Source organism: Salvia splendens, chromosome 11 (genome assembly GCF_004379255.2).
Source record: "Salvia splendens isolate huo1 chromosome 11, SspV2, whole genome shotgun sequence".
In the NCBI taxonomy this organism is placed as follows: domain Eukaryota; kingdom Viridiplantae; phylum Streptophyta; class Magnoliopsida; order Lamiales; family Lamiaceae; genus Salvia; species Salvia splendens.
The window spans coordinates 3,006,540-3,025,656 of NC_056042.1; the positions used below are offsets into that span (position 1 = coordinate 3,006,540).

Genomic DNA, 19,117 nt, shown 5'->3' on the forward strand with positions numbered 1-19,117 from the left:
GCATGAAAAGAAATACACATTCAACAAAAAAACTGTGAAAGGTAACTTATTTCCTTCAAGTATGACTGGAATTCCATACATATGAGCATGTTGGGGCCGCTACATTATTCAAGAATCGGATTTATCTGTCTGTTCTCAACCATCACACTGCATTTCATCGTATGATATGTAAACTTAAAAGGCTAAGAACAAGTACAAGAATGAAGACGAGACCCTGTAATCTGTTTCTTTGTACACCAAGAGATGGAAGGAAGAACAACGAAAGCACACCCTGTATTATGGCGCCCTAGGGTCTGTTCCATGTTGCCAAACATAGACAAGCTCATCCCAGCCAGTGCTCGCCAAGAGCCCCTCAACAAGCACGCTCATATCAACGCCAACTGCAAACTCTGTGTGGTGATCGTACCTCCCAATGAGTGCATCCTCGACCATATAATCCCATAGGCACACGCTCATGTCATACGAGCAAGACGCTATCATGCTCGCCCTGTGGGGAGAGAACTTCACCTTCCTCACTGCGTAACCATGCCCGTTTAGCACAGCTAGAGGCACTCTGTAGTTCCTCACATCCCAAACTTTAATCGATTTATCCACTGATGCAGTTGCTATGATGCAGTCCTCGTATTTATTCCAATCACACGCCAGGATTTCAAATTCGTGAGCAGGAAGAATCATCGTAGAGCCTGAATTTTTTTAAGATCAGTAAAATTAGAGGCGATTGAGCAATTTTATTCGAATTTGTTCAACTACTGAAAACCTAATCAACAAAGACCAGCTCAATTCGCATTCAAATTGGACAGGTTGATACTTCATCTGAAACCTAAATTGCATAATTTCTGGTGATTGACTGATTGAGCAATTTTATCTGAAATTGTTCAACAAATGAAAACCTAATCCACAAAGACCAGCTCAATTCGCATTCAAATTGGACAGGTTGATACTTCATCTGAAACCTGAATTGCATAATTTCTGGTGAAATTGAGCTAACCTGGTTCTCTCACATCCCAAATGCGAGCGGTGCAATCACCGGAAGCGGAAGCGAAGACATCGGCGTGCCTAGGGTTCCACGCGGCGGCGTACACGCAATAAGCGTGCTCCTTGAAAGTCCTCACGCTCGCCGGCCGATCGACGGTCCACAATTTCACGGTATCATCCCACGACGCGCTCAGAAACGAATCCTTCCTGACGGTGTTGAAATCGACGCCGTGGCATTCGCGAGCGTGCTCGTGGAGCGATCGGATCGGATTGGCCGCCGCCGGCAGCGAGAGGTCGTAGATCTTCAGCGAGCCATCGGCCACGGCGGCAACGATGAGCGAGTCGTGCGATTCCGACCAGCAGACGTCGTAGACTCCGTCGGCTGTGTCGAAGGCGGCGCGCTCGGTGATGGTGGGGCCGAGCTGGAGGACGTGAACCCGGCCGTTGCCGAGTATGCCGAAATTCTGCGCGGTGGCGACGGCGACCTGGTTCTCGTAGAACGGGCTGAATTTGACGGAGTAGCCGTTGAACGGCGTTTTGAAAACTGGCATTTCTCGGCGGCGGAGATTGGGGTTTTACCGGTGCTGGATTAGATTATCTCGAGTGGTGTGATTAGATACAGCGCCCAATTATTCGACAACACCAACTCCAGTTAATATCTCTGCAGTTTCCTCCAGTGAGAGAGCCATCTTAGCTGAGACTAGGCTTCGGCTTGGGCTTATTTGGGCTCAGACAACATATTTAATACTCTATTTGGGCTTGGACTCCAAAAATTGAGCAGTGATTATAATACCAAATATGTGGACAATGTCATACCATACGGCCCTACGCCTATATTGACTATTTCTTTTTCGATATTGCCTAAAAATTATAATCCCTCCAAACTTTTTTTGACTTGATTATTAATAAATTGTTTGATTTTCTAAAAAATTAGTGAAATATAAATCTCACTTTTATCTACAGAGTATTAATGATACAATATAACTTGAGTGTTTTTTATATAGTCGAGTGTGGTGTTCACTAAGTCATAAATGGAAAAGGGTCAAATGGTTAGTGGACCTTTAAATTGTGGATGTTCGCATATAGTAAAATGGATCATTATTTTATGGACGAGATGGAGTACAAGAAAGGTAAGCTACGCTATAAATATACTTTGTGATAAAACTCAATCTGTTGGATAAGATGATGCACGTACATGCACAATTCAGTTGGTAAGACCATTTTTTCACCTGATGGATTGAACATTCAAATCATTGTTGATATTTGAAAACGCAAAAAATTTTAGTTTATGAGCTGTTTCAATTTTATAGTATTTGAATATTTCCACGTATAAATTTTTACTTTCTTATTGTCATTCCGGTCACAATATTTGTATTTCATAGTCACTATCCCAGTGCAGAGATTTATTTCAATGTAATTTGTTAAGATTGAGAATCCAATTGTCCAGGTTTGCAAGAAATGCATAGTGCATTTTTTAAAGGAAAAAATTAAGGAAATCCCCTATGCTCATGTCCCTCTGCAACTCAATTTCTAATTCCACTTGCTCCATTTTATAAGTATTCAGTTACATTATTTTAATAAAGATATTGAAGGGTCCTACATCTCTATTTATTTTATTCCTAATTAATAAATGGATTAATTCACAACTATGTACTACAGATGCCTGGCTAATATTGGTTTGGATTTATTCACTTATTTCTTGGAATATGTCAAAAGAGTTGGTGGAGTTGGCCAACAGAGCCAAACAGAAACTTATGGTGCGTGATCAGATAGTATTTTCTGAAAAAATAATAAAAGTAAGTACTCCTTTCGTTTCTTCATAGTTGAGTCATTTTTCTATTTTGATAAGTTTTTCATAGTTAAGTCATTTCTTTATACAGTAACTTTTTTCTCTTTCTTACTTTATTCACTTTCTACTTTATTCTCTCTACTTTTTCCTTCTCTTACTTTTTTATCTATTTATTTAACACATTCAACGTCTCTTTCTTAAACTTCGTGTCAAAAAATTTTACCTCAACTATGAAGAAACGGGCATAGTAATACTAACTAAAATTTAAGAAATAAAGTTAAGATTCAGACAGCCCATGACGTGACCTCAAAAAATTCTAATGATACCTATAACTAATTAATGTTGGTTTTCTTAAACCTAATCATCCACAAGCAAGTAGATTGAGTAGTACTTTCACTCACATTATAAGGCCACCCGAAATGCGTTACGCGGGTGGCCCGTATTTCGTTCCTGCGTGATGAAACCGGGGCGGGACGCGTTGCAGCGTCTCGTCCCGTCACCAGCCCGCCCCCAACCTGTCACCAGTCCCGTTCAGCCGTGAGGAAACGCGGGACGGCTCGCCACGCGCCGAGGCGACGTGGCGCGCTCCCAGACCATGCGTGACGCCTACTCGCCGTCCCGCGAGTGGGCATCGTCACGCTGACACAATAATTCATTTTTTAAAAAAATTCGGATTAAATAAAAAAATTAAAAAAATGTGCAGCCGTTTTTCCTTTTTTTAATTTTTTTAATTTTTTTACTCCATAAATACTTCTAATTCGTCATCATTTCGCACACAACTACACATCTATTTTTCCCAAATCATCACCATTTCCTCTCCAATTTTTATCTAACATCTAATCACAAAATATCCGGCGACGGAAACTCCGGCGGTGGCGGCTCCGGCTCATGGGATCTCAACGCGTTCGGCGACTGGGGGAACATGTACAACACATTGGGTGGTTCCGGTTCGTCGACGCCGGGCACCCAGGGTTCGTCGACGTCGGGGGGTACCAGCCACCCAATTTTGATGTGGATGCATATACTCGTCCCTCCGCCCCGCGGTATTCGCAGGGACTCTCCCAGATTCGGGAGGATTATCCGGTTCAACCCACTCCGGAAGAAGGCCGAGGCGGGGGAGGAGGATCTAGGTCAGCATCCGTACGGCCCCAAAGAAACTCTGGCGGTGTACAACGCCTGGATCAGCGTCTCGTACGATCCCATCGTCGGGAATCAACAACCCCGGAAGTGCTTCTGGGAAAAGGTCACCGAGGCCTACCACGAGATTAAGCCGTAAAAGACCCGCCGCCGCACATATAAGATGCTCCGCGCTCACTTTGACCGAGTCGACAGAGAGGTCAAACGATTCTGCGCCATCTACAAGCATGAAGCGGCTCAGTACCAAAGCTGAGCCACGGGAGCCGACATTCTGAGGTCGGCTTTGCGGGTCTACTTCGAAGACACCAGCAAACAATTCAAATATGTCGATGTTTGGGAGGTCGTCAGGGACGAGGAAATGTGGGCCGGTGGTGTGCGGTCCAGCTCGGGCTCGACCTCGAAGCGCACGAAGCACACGGCGAGTGGCCAATACTCGTCTGGTAAGGGCGGTTCGGGCAGCGGGCCACAAGAGTTTGCCTCGCAGGAGGAGGAGGCCCCGGCAGACGATGCCGGGGGGTCCTCCCGTGGGCGCCGTCGGCCGCAAGGGAGAAATGCGGCGAAGGCGGCTAGAGGGAGGAGGGGCCGAGCCGAATCAAGCCATGCGGGCTCGGGCTCGGGGGGACCCTCGAACTCTCTTATGTCCATGTACATGACCGCCACAATGGCGGACACTTCTCGCTTTACGTCCACCCAATACCAAGTCTGGCTTAACGGAATTATGTTTATGGCTGCACAACTTGGCATGCCGCCTCCTCAAGGCTTCGGTGCACCTCCACCGCCTCCTCCGGGGGATGATTCGCCGGCGGAGTAGTTTTTTTTTATTTTCTATAAAATTGTATTTTAAATTATGTCATTTTTATTTTTTTTAGGATTTTAATTATGTTTTTTATTTTTTGAATTTTAAGTTGTATTTTTATTTTATGTTGTAATGTTATTTTCTTTTTAATGAAGTGTGTTTTTTATTAATTGAATTTGTTAGAAAAAAATAAAAAATTGAAATTGAATGAATTGTAATTTAAGGGACGGTTAAGGGATGGAGGGTTGCAGGTTCCGTCCCTTAGTTAAGGGATGGAGTAAAAAAGTACAGTGATGCCCGCAAATAGTAATTTAAGCGACGGTTAAAGGACGGTATAGTGACAGCGTTGTGGATGACCTAAGCATCGATCGTATTCTTTTCTTGTCTATCTCATTATAATTAAGTCATTTTTTTATAGTAAAAAATAATATTTTATTTTCTGTTATTTTATTATACTTTCTATTTATTCTTTTGTCATTTTAATATTTTAATATATCTCATATTTTATTTTCTCTCTACTTAATTTATTAAACATCATTTAAAAATATTCTCTCTACTTAATATATTAAACGTCGTTTAAATGATTTAGGAAAGATTAAGATTCAGGTAGAAAGCATGAGAAACTCTCCAAAATGGACCCCTCTCATTCATCCTTCACATGCCGCCCACTAACATGTACATTTCTACCATTAAATGATATGGGTCCTCCAACTCCATTAGACCATATATATATACACCCACAAAATTATTATTTATTTAGGATATTAATCAAATCATAAACTATTTCGTTTCTATCTAATTTGCTAGTGACCTTTTCTTTTTGTCCTTGGCCCACGGGGGTGATATACATCAAATCAGTTATATCTAACTAAATTCTTTGGATATCTGTCATTAATAAAAAGAAATATTTTTACGAGTCATCATCTTGCTTTTGAATTTCTTTATATGAGGTTAAGTTGAAAAGACTAATGGATAGAGCTTAGTTATAATTTAGAGAAAAAGTTGGTATTTTTGCTAGGTAATAAGAATTAGATGCCCAACTAGGATCATGGTTTAATATTTGTCTATAATATTATTCTTGGAGAGGGTGTTACTAATCAACATCAATGTTTAAAATAATTAATGAGGGTTTAATTTCTTGAAATTGTTAAGCTTGTTTATCTGGTTAGGGATTTCTTATATAGCTAGTGAAAATATAAAGGGTGTTCTCCAAAGATTTAAAATGGATCTTGGATTGGATTAATGGTATGACAAACTTCACCAAATTGGGTTAATAAGACAAGTAAATATCTCACAAGTCAAATGTATTTAGCACTTCCAAAAACAAAATAAAGTTTTAAGTCTATCATATCCCTCACTTTCCAATGAAAACCACAATCCACATGACCTTTTCCTACCTTGTGGATATTGGAAGATCACAAATCCTCTCAAAAGAATATGTACAATTGTACATCCAATACACCCCAATTGTACAAATCCTCACAAGAATATGTACAATTGTACATCCAATACACCCCAATTGTACAAATCCTCACAATATCTTGATTTCATATCCTAATATTTCCATCCTCAATCTAATAAACACCATAGAGAGATTCTTCACCCTCTTTCTCCCTATCTCCCACTAAGGGAATCTCCGACCATCCCCTAAAACCCAAATTTGCAATTGAAAACACCTCCAACCATACTCCTAAACCCATCCCAAAATGTCCTTTTTTTGCGTTTTTGAACAGTTTTACTCCAAAGATGGAGTAGCACTGTAGCAAATACAAATTATTTCTGATAATTGCAAATAAATCCCTCTTGTTGTGAGATATACCTGATTTATGGAGAAGGAATAACCTATTTGTTGAAGAAGATGAACCAGAAACATTTACGCGAAGAAGACGGCCTTTTTTTAGGTTTTTATTTGTAGTTGGTCATATGGGCTTTGGGCTGATAATTTTAGTAAATAAAAGTAAAGCCTAATAAATTAATTTGACTGGAAATGGGTATATTTTTTTGGAGATTAGTAATCGGAGATTAGCGATAATTTAATTTTTTTTATACTATTATTTGAATTGCTCACTGAGCAGTGGACGCATAGTTTTTATAAGTTGTCACATATTTCCAATTATTTGAAATTCAGTTTACAATAAGTAGTATTAATTATTTTTTATAATATGTGATTATATATAACATGATTTAATACTATAAGTAAATAAATCAAATAAATTATTGATAAGTATTGTGGGATTAATGTGTAATTTAGATAAATATGTAGGTAAGATTGAAAAAGTAAAAAAAAGGTAAATGTGGAATATTCTTTTAGATTTGGGTTTGGTGTAAATGGTTGGAGTAAAATTACTGTTTGACGTGACATATACTGAAAAATGGATTTGAGTTTGGTGTAAATGGTTGGAGATGACCTAAACACTAGTAGTACTAAATTGACGCAAGCAATTATAAATAGAAAAGTGTCGTATTTCTATCTCGCATGTTAACTAGAACCCACGACCTATCGGATGAGATGACTTGGCGAAACCAATCATGGACAAACATGTGTCTCCACAAGCATGGATCCAACTCCTCACACCCAACCCAAATTATTGAACTTAGTGATAGAGTGAGGGGGGATGGCAAAGGGGAGAACGAATGATGGATCCAAAAAGGCAAAGTACAACACTCATTAAATCATGGCAATTGTTTACCAAATAAATAGTATGTATATATGTGTGTCATGATTATAAAAATGAAATATTATTTGCCAACATAAATAAGTGGAAATTGAAAAGAAAGGTCCAAAAGCATATAATAGAAACATGCAGGATAAAAACAACAACTCAATTGAAGTGATTGATACCCACCACCATTCTTCTCACTAATAATTCTCCACGAGATAACTCGAACGTCATCATCTAAGCTGCGGATCATCGTATTTATTTCTCTTCAAATATAAGAAGTGAATAAATAGAAAGAAACTTCTCTTCATCTTCATCTTCATCTTCATCTTCATCTTCATCTTTCTCTCTCTGAAAAAAATGGCAGCCATGAAAAACACAATCAGGTGCTGCATTTCCTGCATTCTGCCGTGCGGTGCGCTCGACGTGATCCGAATCGTGCACACGAACGGCCGCGTGGAGGAGATCAGCGGCGGCGCCGTGACGGCGGCGGAGATCATGAAGCTCCACCCCAAGCACGTGCTGAAGAAGCCGTCGACGGCGGCGGACGGCATGTGCCCCAAAATAACCGTCGTTCCGCCCGACGCGGAGCTCCGGCGAGGAAAGATTTACTTCCTGATGCCGCTGCCGCCGCAGCCGCAGCCGAAGAGGAAGAAGAGCGAAGCTTCTAGAAGCGGCAAAATCGCTTCCAAAAACGCCGAAAATAACAACTCCGTTGCCGAATTGCTCGTTTCCGATCGGTATTTGAGCGAGATTTTATCGGAGAAGGTGTCGTCGCAGAGAGATCGGCGGCGAGGGCGCGGCCGCGTTTGGAGGCCGCATTTAGATAGCATTTCCGAGGCGGCATCTGACGCTTGATTCATGGCGAGTGATTTTTCCTTTTTCCTTTTTCTTTTTTTGTTTCCTTTTTTTAGATTATTTAATAGGGTTTCTCAAACGAATAGCTTAATTTCTTGTTTTTATTTATAGTTTTCTTATTTTTTTGCTGCTTTCTCCAATGTTTTGCATGAGCATTCAAAAATTCAAAGTTAAGTAAAGATAATTTAAATAATTGAATTTGTTGGAGTTTGAATACCTGTCCGGTCTGACGTGGCAGTGTCTCCGGTACACGTGGATTAGTGCCATAAATAAATAAAATTACATCAATAAACAACAATATATTGGAGTAGTATATTTATTTGAAGTTTTTTTTTTAATGGAGTTGGTGCGCAAAAATTGGGATGAATTGATATGAATATATGTTTACTTTAGTTTGTGATGGTAATTACAACTACTAATTAGTGAAAGTCATATTAAATATGTATAGATATGTGATTTATTTACAATGTATATTACTGTATAAGTGAGAAAGAAAAGCTCAAACCCGTTTCCATGTTTTCTTGCAAAATATATGTAGTGGTCGTATATATATAAATAAGAGAATAAAGAATGTAAAAAATTAAATTTTTGAAGGCTGTGATGTCGGTTGGAATAGTTAATTATGGCCAATTCGGTTGGAATAGTTAATTATGGCCAAATAAAATTGGGAGGATTGGCCCTACTTTATATGTTGAGTATTACTCTCCCGTTCCATATTAATAGAGTCATTTCCTTTTTAGTAAAAGTCAACACATTTCTCCACATCTACTTTACTCTCTCTTACTTTATTCTCTCTTCATGTCTCTACTTTTTTTCATTTTCCACTTTATTCTCTCTTTACTTTACTCATCTAACACAATTTTTTTTAATCTCCGTGCCGAAAAGAAACGTCTTCATTACTATGGAACGAAGGGAGTATATAATGTGAAAATATGTTGAGTTGTATAATGAAAGTCCTTTTTAGACGAAGGAAATTTTAATTTGCTATAATAATTATGTGATTAAAATTTGTGAGCTAGCTTAGACATTTAATTTAACACAAATTAAATGAATTTTTCAAGACTGTCTTCGCCTGGAAAAAATATAATCCGGCCTCTTTCGAAAAAATATAAAACACGAGGATTAGTTGGAGTAATATTTTAGTCTATAAGTAATGCTTTATAAAAGTAGCTAGAATAGTTAAAACTTAAAATTATTATAGTTCCCTATAAAATATTACGTTTTTAATGATAAATATTATCTTTCAAGAAAAAAGTATTATTACATTTAAATTAAAGTATTACCTTTTGAGTTAAAAAATATTATTTTGTACTTTGAGTGTAAGTATTATTCCCTTAATGAGCATTGCATTTTAAAGATATTAAGTGTATATAATCCATGAAACATATCTTAGTTGAAGTATATTACTTTCTCAACAAAAAAGGTTCACTTTTTATTTTAAAAGTACAAAGTATAATAAAAATGAATTGCAGTAATTCAATAAAAAAGTGTTAATACTATGATTCTCCTTAAATAGGGAGTGTTATTTATTTCCTTTATTTTTTATTATAGCAAAACCTTTTGATGTAGCCATTAGCCAACTTCGACCATTCACATTTTGAGCATATATAATGTGTGTGTGGATGACGATTGTACCAATTCTAAAATCTACCACACATATGTATGTATAAAAGTTTAGTAAGTTAGGGGATTGTATATATAGATGAGAGAGAAATAAATATTTTGGGGTTGGATTGAGTGTAAGTCACTGATGAAGATAGTCTAAGTACGGTCTTGGAATCTACACAGATGAACCATGTTCCGATGCACACGAGTTGGATTCATTGTTATTGCTTTCGATCCTTGATCATTATTGTTAGACAAAGATGAGTCAATATCAACTCCGGCCTAGTGTTAGAATCAACCTTGTCCTTAAAGCAAATGTTTAGAAAGAAGATAAACAAGCATCTCGACAGACTCTCAGGTAGCATAGTCCATAAGGCCATCCGATCGAACAAATTAACCTTTGCTTATATTGGAACGAAGACCGATTGGCCTCTGAAGAAGGTGTCTAATAGCACGCCTTAGTAACAAAATGGTTCAGTTTATTTATATTTTCAATAATAACATTTTCAAAATTTTGAGGGATAAGGCTATATTATTTTATTGTTTTATTATATATATTAGACAGAGAAGACCATCTTACCAATTAAGCTACAGTAGTTTATGTTCAGTTTGATACTCCAAATTAATGATATTTAATTTCAGCAAATAACATTTATCTGTATGGTTTAAAATCATTAAACCACCATGTATCCATTTGATTAATTTGGTGACCCAAGCCCAAGTGTTTTCAGTTTATTTAACCCATCATTTAATAAATTTAGCAGACAAGCCCATTTCATCCCACATGTGAAGTCATTATGTTGCCAAGCTATTAGGCCAGCAATTTTTCTACTCATGGAGTACTACTATAAAAGGGGAAATAGTTTAAAAAATTGATGAAATTCGGTCAAATTTTAATTTATCATAATTTTTTTAAAAATTTATTAAATTATAATTTTGATGATTTTCTGAATTGTTATATGAATTGTAATTAAGGGCAACAGAAACCTATGATGTCATTTTAGTCCAAGTCATCTGTTCTCGATGTCCATGTTACACTTAATTTTCTCCAAATTCAGATTCATTAGATAATTCAGAAAATAGTAAAAGTTAAAATTTAATCAGTCATTTTGTTAAAATTATGGGATGGATCAGAATTGATCATATTTCTGACACTTAATTTCTCCAAATTCAAATTCATGGGATAATTTAAAAAATAGTTAAAGTTATAATTTAATAGGTCATTTCTATTAAAATTATGGGATAGATCAGAATTTGATCATATTTTATGGCATAACGTAGTACTATAACTATTTTTGTTTTTTTACAATCCATGACTATCATGGTGCGGTGGCCTCATTGCCGCCTCCGCCATAAGCGCCGCCGCAGCTGCTAAACCGATAAAACACAACAATTGCTATTAATCAACAGCTTGTTTTGTTTCTATTCTTATAAATTTTCAACTTATGGGCTTGAATACTTTGAGAATTAAGAGAACTTTAACTAATGTCGAATCAGTCTCATATTACAGATTTAAATAACTTATGTAGTGTTGCCTCGTCTAATAATAAGCCACGAGATCAAATATTTTTTTCATAAAAGATACTAAAATTACTTCCTTTAAAAATTAATAAAGTTATATAACATAGTTTTACGTAGAATTGGTAAAATAAGAAAGAGATTGAGAAAAAAGAAGAGATAGAGGATCAAATTAGTTTTTTTTGGGGGACGGGGAAATAGTAAAGTTGATTGTTAAAATTTAGATTGCTTTTCAAACATGGTTTCTTATGTAAATAGAGCATAGGCAAATTTATTACTTTCTCTGTCTTAGAAATTATGTCACTATTTTTTATTTCCGTGCATCCCATAAAATTTGTCACATTTCCTTTATATCATTTTTGTGGCAGTGGATCCCTCGTTCCACTACTTATTCCCATTCACTTACATTCCAGTTAAAATTGACTATTACATCCCATAAAATTTCTCGCACTTCCTTTATACCATTTTTGTGGAAGTGGATCCCAAGTTGCCATTCACTTACATTCCATTTAAAATTGTCTGTTATAAAATTTGGGGGACGGAGGGAGTAAATCTTAGTACTACCTTTCAAAAGGGGCAAAATCCCAAACCCTAGAAACCGCAGTCTACCGGCGCATCCTCTCTCTTCTTCACGTCGCCGATTCTAGAAGCTTCCTGCTCAATTTCGCGGCGGCGGCCGACGGCGGCCAATTCATACGCTCCTCTATTCTTGCAATTCCAGCCCAAAACTTGCTCAAGCATGTCGATTGCTCAGGATCTGTATCCTACCGAAGAGGACTACCTCTACGAAGAAGAGGTACTTCGAAACCCTAACAATCTCAAATTGTGGTGGCGATACCTAATCGCGAAGAGCGACGCGCCGTTCAAGAAGCGCGCCATTATCTACGAGCGAGCTCTCAAGGCCTTGCCCGGAAGCTACAAGCTTTGGCACGCCTATCTCCGCGAGCGCCTCGAGATCGTGAGGAATCTACCGATTACTCACTCGCAGTATCAGACGCTGAACAACACTTTCGAGCGAGCCCTCGCCACGATGCACAAGATGCCCCGCATTTGGACTATGTTTTTGCAGTCTCTGACGCATCAGAAGCTGATTACTCGGACGCGGCGCACGTTCGACCGTGCATTGTGTGCGCTGCCGGTTACTCAGCACGACCGAATCTGGGAGTGTTATCTGGTGTTCGTGTCTCAGAGGGGCGTGCCGATAGATACGTCGCTGAGGGTGTACAAGAGGTACCTGAAGTATGATCCAAGTCATATCGAGGATTTTATTGAGTTCTTGGTTAATTCGCAGTTGTGGCAGGAGGCTGCAGAGAGGTTGGCTGGGGTTTTAAATGACGACCAGTTTTACTCTATAAAGGGGAAGACAAAACATAGGCTATGGTTGGAACTGTGTGATTTGTTGACTCAGCACGCCACTGAGATATCGGGATTGAATGTGGATGCGATAATTAGAGGGGGGATTAGGAAGTTTACGGATGAAGTGGGGAGACTGTGGACTTCGTTGGCAGATTATTATATTAGGAGGCAGCTTCTTGAGAAGGCCAGAGATGTCTTTGAGGAAGGGATGACGACTGTAGTCACAGTGAGGGATTTCAGTGTTATTTTTGATGCATATTCACAATTTGAGGACAGTGTGTTGTCAATTAAGATGGACAATATGGATGACAGTGATGAAGAAGATGGGAATGAGGATGACATAGAGGAGGATGATGAGGAGGATGATAGGTTGGATATTGAGAAGTTGAGGAAGAGGATCAGCTGTTTTTGGTTGAAGAATGACAAGGATGTGGATTTGCGGTTGGCGAGGTATGAGCATCTGATGGACAGGAGGCCGGAGTTAGCTAACAGTGTGCTTTTGAGGCAGAATCCTCACAATGTGGAGCAGTGGCATCGGAGAGTTAAGCTTTTTGAAGGGAATCCCACAAAACAAATTTTGACTTACACAGAAGCTGTGAGGACTGTGGATCCCATGAAGGCTGTGGGGAAACCCCATACTCTGTGGGTTGCATTTGCTAAGTTGTATGAGACTCATGGAGATGTTTCAAATGCCCGGGTGATTTTTGATAAGGCTGTGCAGGTTAATTACAAGGCTGTCGATCATCTAGCAAGCATTTGGTGTGAATGGGCTGAGATGGAGCTCAGACACAGAAATTTAAAGGGTGCACTGGAACTGATGAAGCGTGCTACTGCTGAGCCATCTGTCGAGGTCAAGAGGAGAGGTACGATTTTTAGTTCCCCCGTCACACACAGATTCCTTCTCCCTTTATTCATGTGTGAGGATCTTTTATTCTCATGAAGTTGAAATTAAGTTATACAGTACTATGTTCTAAAAAATCTTTATGACTTCCAAGTAAGCTTCTGTGCTGTGCTGTTTTGGTGAGTCTAGTGCTGAATTGGGTCAAGTGACATGGAAGTCACATTTTTATTGACAAAATTGATCACGGTCCATGATAATGCTGCAGCTATATTATTTGGTATACATGTAAGCGGGAGGGACACTTGTAATTTCAATATGCATCTTGTGCTATCATCATTGCCAGTTGGTTAAATCTGTCACTTCTAGATTCGAAGAAATTCATAGAGCAAGAGTAGCATGTTTATTTTAATGTCTCCCCTACCAAGAAACTTTTGTGACCATTTTGTTTCTCTAGATTACTCTTCCCAATTATGAGCATGTGTTCATGGCTAGTCTTGATATCTTGTTTTCTAGTGAGTGTTGCACGAATCAGAATTTATAATATTCTACCCTGCCCACAAAAGCTTGAAAGTTGAAATACATAACTTCCTTCCTACAAGTGTACTGGAGACCATTTTAATATAAGGTGGATAAATTTCTCAAGTTACTTTGCTAGCAAATTAGATAGTTTATTAACAGAAGCACTGCAAGTTCAGTTAAAGTCTGCTAGTTTGTTTTATCTTTCTCCATTTGCCTATCTTGACTTTCACATATTTATAATACTCCCCAGTCGGTCCACGAAAAATAGACAAGATTGTGAATGGCACGGGTTTTAATGTATAAATGGTAAAGTAAGAGAGAGATAGGAAAAGTAAGAGAGAGGGAGGGAAAAGGTAGTGAAATGAGTGTTAGTGGATTGTGGGGTCCACATTTAGAATGATGTGCAGGGTTAGTATTGGTTGAAAACTTTCCTTTTAGTACTTAGTCAATTTTTTGTGGACGGACCAAAATGGCAAGACTTGTCTATTTTCCATGGACAGAGGGATATTTTCCATGGACAGAGGGAGTATATTCAAAGGGATTTTATGGATTATGAATGTAAGATTAAAAAAAATACTCCATCAATTTTAATTATTTTAGTTTGCATCAGGCCATGCTTTTTTAGGCAATCTAAGCTGTAATTCGTACACTTTTTCTATAATCAGTTGATATGATTGGAATTGAATTCGAATGCTTATTGTGCTTACCCTTTTATAGTTGCTGCTGATGGAAATGAACCAGTGCAAATGAAGGTTCATAAATCCCTTAAGCTTTGGACATTTTATGTGGATTTGGAGGAAAGCTTGGGTACCTTGGAGTCAACTCGTGTAGTTTATGAGAAAATATTGGATCTAAGAATTGCTACACCCCAGATTATCATAAACTATGCAATGCTTCTAGAAGTAAGTGCTAATCCTAATCCTCTGGTAGTAGTAGTTCTCTCATTCCTTTCTCCAATTCGCTAGATTGAGAAATAACTCCCTTGTGTCATTTTCCAGGAACACAAGTACTTTGAAGACTCATTTAAAGTTTATGAGAGAGGTGTAAAAATATTTAAGTACCCGCATGTGAAAGATATATGGGTCACATATCTTTCCAAATTTGTTCAGAGATATGGAAAATCAAAGCTGGAACGAGCTCGAGAGATATTTGAGAAGGCAGTTGAAGAGGTATGTTGATTCCTCATTTGCTATAGATTGGAGACATGTAGATGATTTATCCTGCTGTTTTGCAATTCTTTTTTATTATCTGTGCTATAAACTTGCAAAGCAGCTTTCAGTCAGTGCCATGATTCGCTACACGATTTGTTGGTGGCTCATTTACATGGTCTGCTTATAAGTTGCTTAGCTGACAAGTTTTGTCCATTGACCATTTCGTATCTGCTTTGAGAATGCGATGGCTGAAGCTTTTGAGCTCTTTCACAAATTTAAGGTTATCCCCACTTTTTGGGCCAAAAAGTAAAGGAGAAAAAAGGACGATCTTATGTTGGAAAACTTAGTCATTGTAATGCACAACACTGTGATTGCTTAAAATTTTAAGCTCTGAAAACATCTTATATAGCATGTATGATTTTATAACTGTTGAAATAAGCTTCTTGCTGAATATCTTAGCAGAAAGTTTTATAAAATAATCTGTTTCTTTCTTTAATCGAAACTATTGTAACTGAGGGATTTTGCAGACATTCTCTGTTGATCAAGCATAGAAGTTTTTGTAGCATTTTCCTCTTGAGTTACTGGGAAACTCCTCTTACTTCATTCTATAGACCTTGGTCATAGTGTTGTTTTCGTTATACCCTGTTACTGATATGTGTATTATGGCCGGCCTTGGGTTATGTGAAGCTTTGCATGCTTTTGTTCATAAGAGCCTGTGTTAATCCTCGATCAACATCCTTCTTTGTGTAAATGCACAAGCTTGTGCATTGTTTTATTTTTATACCTTCACAGATGCTGATTGATTAAATAAATTTTCCCTTGATTAGGCTCCTGCAGAATCAGTGAAACCCCTGTATCTTCAATACGCGAAATTAGAGGAAGACTATGGTCTGGCCAAAAGAGCAATGCGGGTGTATGACCAGGCTACAAAAGCTGTCCCACCCAGTGAGAAATTGGGCATGTATGAGATATATATTGCCAGGGCAGCTGACATATTCGGTTTGCCAAAAACTAGGGAGATTTATGAGCAAGCTATTGAATCACGGCTGCCAGACAAGGATGTAAAGGTCATGTGTTTGAGATATGCTGAACTCGAGAAGAATCTTGGTGAAATCGATCGTGCTCGTGCATTATACAAGCATGCATCACAGTTTGCTAATCCAAAATCTGATCCTGACTTCTGGAACAAGTGGCATGAATTTGAAGTGCAGCATGGAAACAAGGATACATATCGGGAGATGCGCAGAATCATGAGAAGTGTTGATGCTAGCTATAGCCAGGTAAAATATCAATTCTACAGGTTGCATGCTGCTCTGTTTTTTTTTCTGGAAACGTTTTCCCTTGACCGTTGTCTATTTGCAGACGCACTTTATCCTACCGGAGTATCTGATGCAAAAGGACCAGATGCAGACCCTTGACGAAGCTAAGGATGTTCTCAAGAAGGCAGGCGTGGCTGAGGATGAAATGGCTACACTTGAGAGGCAATTACTGCCCACTACCAATGAAACCAGTGCTAAAGATGGTGGTAGACGATTAGGATTCGTGAGTGCTGGTTTGCAGCAAAATGGAGAGACAACAGCAAATACAGAGGATATCGAGCTTCCAGAAGATAGTGATCCTGAAGATGAGGAGAAGGTTGAGATCGCACAAAAAGAAATTCCAGATGCAGTGTTTGGAGGATTGGTGCGGAAGAGAGACGAAGCAGACGACAAAGGTAAAGAAGCAACTGATACGGAAAACAAAGAGAGCGATGGTCATCTAGGTGCCTTGGAGAGAATCAAACGAATGAGACGAGGCGCCTAGATTCATCTATTTGAAGTTTTTGTATACATGAAATGGAATTTTGTTGATGTATCTTACTTCAAATATTGTCTATGTGAAATTCAAGTATGCTTATTTCCTTTTGAGATCTCATAACCCTGACTTCCTTGTATGGTGCAAGGCTTAAAAATGAGTTAAATTACGAGTGTAATCATGTTTGGAGCTTGAAACACGATAACTGATTTATGAGTATGATCTCAATTGGATCTTAAACTAACCAAATTATCCCTTTCAACAACTTATGTTCTAAACCCTAATTATGTTCGAGTATCGCTCAATGTGAATGTTTCGAAGTCATATGTAGAGATATTGATGCTCAAATATCCGATGAGAATAGTGTCAACCGTTAAGTTATTCAAATACATACTCTTCCCATTTCATATTAATTGAGTCATTTATATTGTGTACAAAAAATTAATTCTTTCTCTTACTTTATTCACCACCAATTTAACACAGTATTCTTAAATGACTAAAGTCCCAAAATGGTCCTTAACATATGACGTTTTTTTTTATTTTGGTCCAAAACATTATCTTTTGAATTATTCGGTCCCTCACATTTGAAATCAAACCACATTTAGTCCAAAATTGACGGAATAGTTAAAATGTAACGGTCAACAGAATTTAAATCAATTTTGACCGGATTAAGATTTATAACTATGTTTTATTAAGGACTAATACCTAATTAACCTAAAACTTAAAAATGTAAAATGTAAAATAAGTTAAAATATAAAACTTGCAAATAAAAAATAAAATAAAAATGTTCGACTGAAATGCGAAGCGACGCAACCTTCATCCACACTTCGAACAAACTCTTCCCTTAACTCTTCACAAAATTCGAATAGATTAGGGTTCTTTCTGCACATAAATTCCAATCGACACTTGGAACCCTAGATTTCGCCGGCGATTCAACCCGTTTCTCGCCGGCGATTCCAAAGTAGTTCGCAATGAGTTGGTACGTGTATGACTCCTATCACCGTTGCCTCGATGATCCTCGTGATAACAAATACACGTTTGAGAGGAGGAGGAAGGCGTTGCACAGTCAACCAACGCCGAGTGAAAATCGAGAAGGTAAGCTTTACTTCATGTTTAATCTCGTTTCGAAAGTGGTCCTAAATTTTTGTGTCAATTTGTCCTCTATTTGTCTCAATTTTGTCTTATTAGGAATTGATTTGTCTCGATTTTGTCTTATTAGGAATTGATTTGTCTCGATTTTCACTTATTACGCGATTAGGGTTTTGTCTCGATTAGGATTTTCACGCTGAGTGTGCTGAGCATGTGGGTGTGGTGTACTGAGTGTGCTGAGCATGTGGGTATGTGTGTATATTCTTTGATGTGTGTTGGTGGGGACCAAGGTTGGTGATGTGTGTTTTGCTTCGAATTTTAAATGCTTATGGTATGGTGTTGAGGAACAATCTTGGTAGTGGGGACCACACTTGTTAACATAAATATTTGATTGTTTAAAGTAGATGTTTTGGACTGATATGATTCTCATTTTCTTTTTATTGAAGATGGTACCTTCACAACAAAAGTGCATTATTCTGGATATATGGATGAAAGCCGTGGAAAACAATACGTGGATGAGATGACTGAGTACATGCACAAATGTGACCCAGAAAAATGGTCGAAACTTGAAGTAGATGACTTTGTTGAGAAGAAGCTTGGTCTAGATGTAAGTGTGTTGGAGTACTTTTACTTGAAGACTGGGATGAATTTAAAAGAAGGCTTGGTCCGCTTATTTGACAATAAATCCTCCATGGATGTGGCTGAAATTAGAGTAAAAGCAAGGATAGTTGACCTCTATGTTGTGGAAACAACTGGGGTAGTGGTCAGTCAAGTAACTCAAGACCATGGAGATGATGGAAAGTCCACTGACAAAGGAAATGAAAGGCTAGATGCGGCTGCTAAGGGGAAGGGCGTGGTTGATGTTGATGAGGAGGACAATGTGGAGGTGCCTCCATATGTTTATAGTGACTACGACCTTACACAAGACCATGGAGAGGCTAATGTTGATGATGGAAAGTCCACTAACAAGGGAAATGAAAGGCTAAATGCGGTTGTTAAGGGGAAGAGCAAGGTTGATGTTGCTGAGGA

The 19,117-nt window shown here is 38.3% G+C and overlaps 3 protein-coding genes across 3 annotated transcripts; 2 read left to right on the forward strand and 1 right to left on the reverse strand.

The window, feature by feature from the left end:
* Positions 1-33: 33 nt before the first annotated feature.
* Positions 34-1,678, reverse strand: LOC121755087 (peroxisome biogenesis protein 7-like). The gene is made up of 2 exons (XM_042150376.1): positions 989-1,678; positions 34-683 (listed from the first exon to the last, which is right to left on the reverse strand). Exons 1-2 carry the CDS (start codon positions 1,524-1,526, stop codon positions 277-279), a joined length of 945 nt encoding a protein of 314 aa, XP_042006310.1. The 5' UTR covers positions 1,527-1,678; the 3' UTR covers positions 34-276.
* Positions 1,679-7,543: 5,865 nt separating this feature from the next.
* On the forward strand, positions 7,544-8,408 carry LOC121754220. Its single transcript, XM_042149587.1, has one exon. The coding sequence runs from the start codon at positions 7,718-7,720 to the stop codon at positions 8,213-8,215; it is 498 nt and encodes a 165-aa protein (XP_042005521.1). The 5' UTR covers positions 7,544-7,717; the 3' UTR covers positions 8,216-8,408.
* A 3,377-nt stretch (positions 8,409-11,785) lies between these two features.
* LOC121755802 (pre-mRNA-splicing factor SYF1-like) lies at positions 11,786-17,106 on the forward strand. The gene is made up of 5 exons (XM_042151202.1): positions 11,786-13,557; positions 14,772-14,956; positions 15,053-15,223; positions 16,033-16,485; positions 16,568-17,106. The coding sequence occupies exons 1-5, from the start codon at positions 12,078-12,080 to the stop codon at positions 17,006-17,008; spliced, it is 2,730 nt and encodes a 909-aa protein (XP_042007136.1). The 5' UTR covers positions 11,786-12,077; the 3' UTR covers positions 17,009-17,106.
* The last annotated feature ends 2,011 nt before the right edge of the window (positions 17,107-19,117 follow it).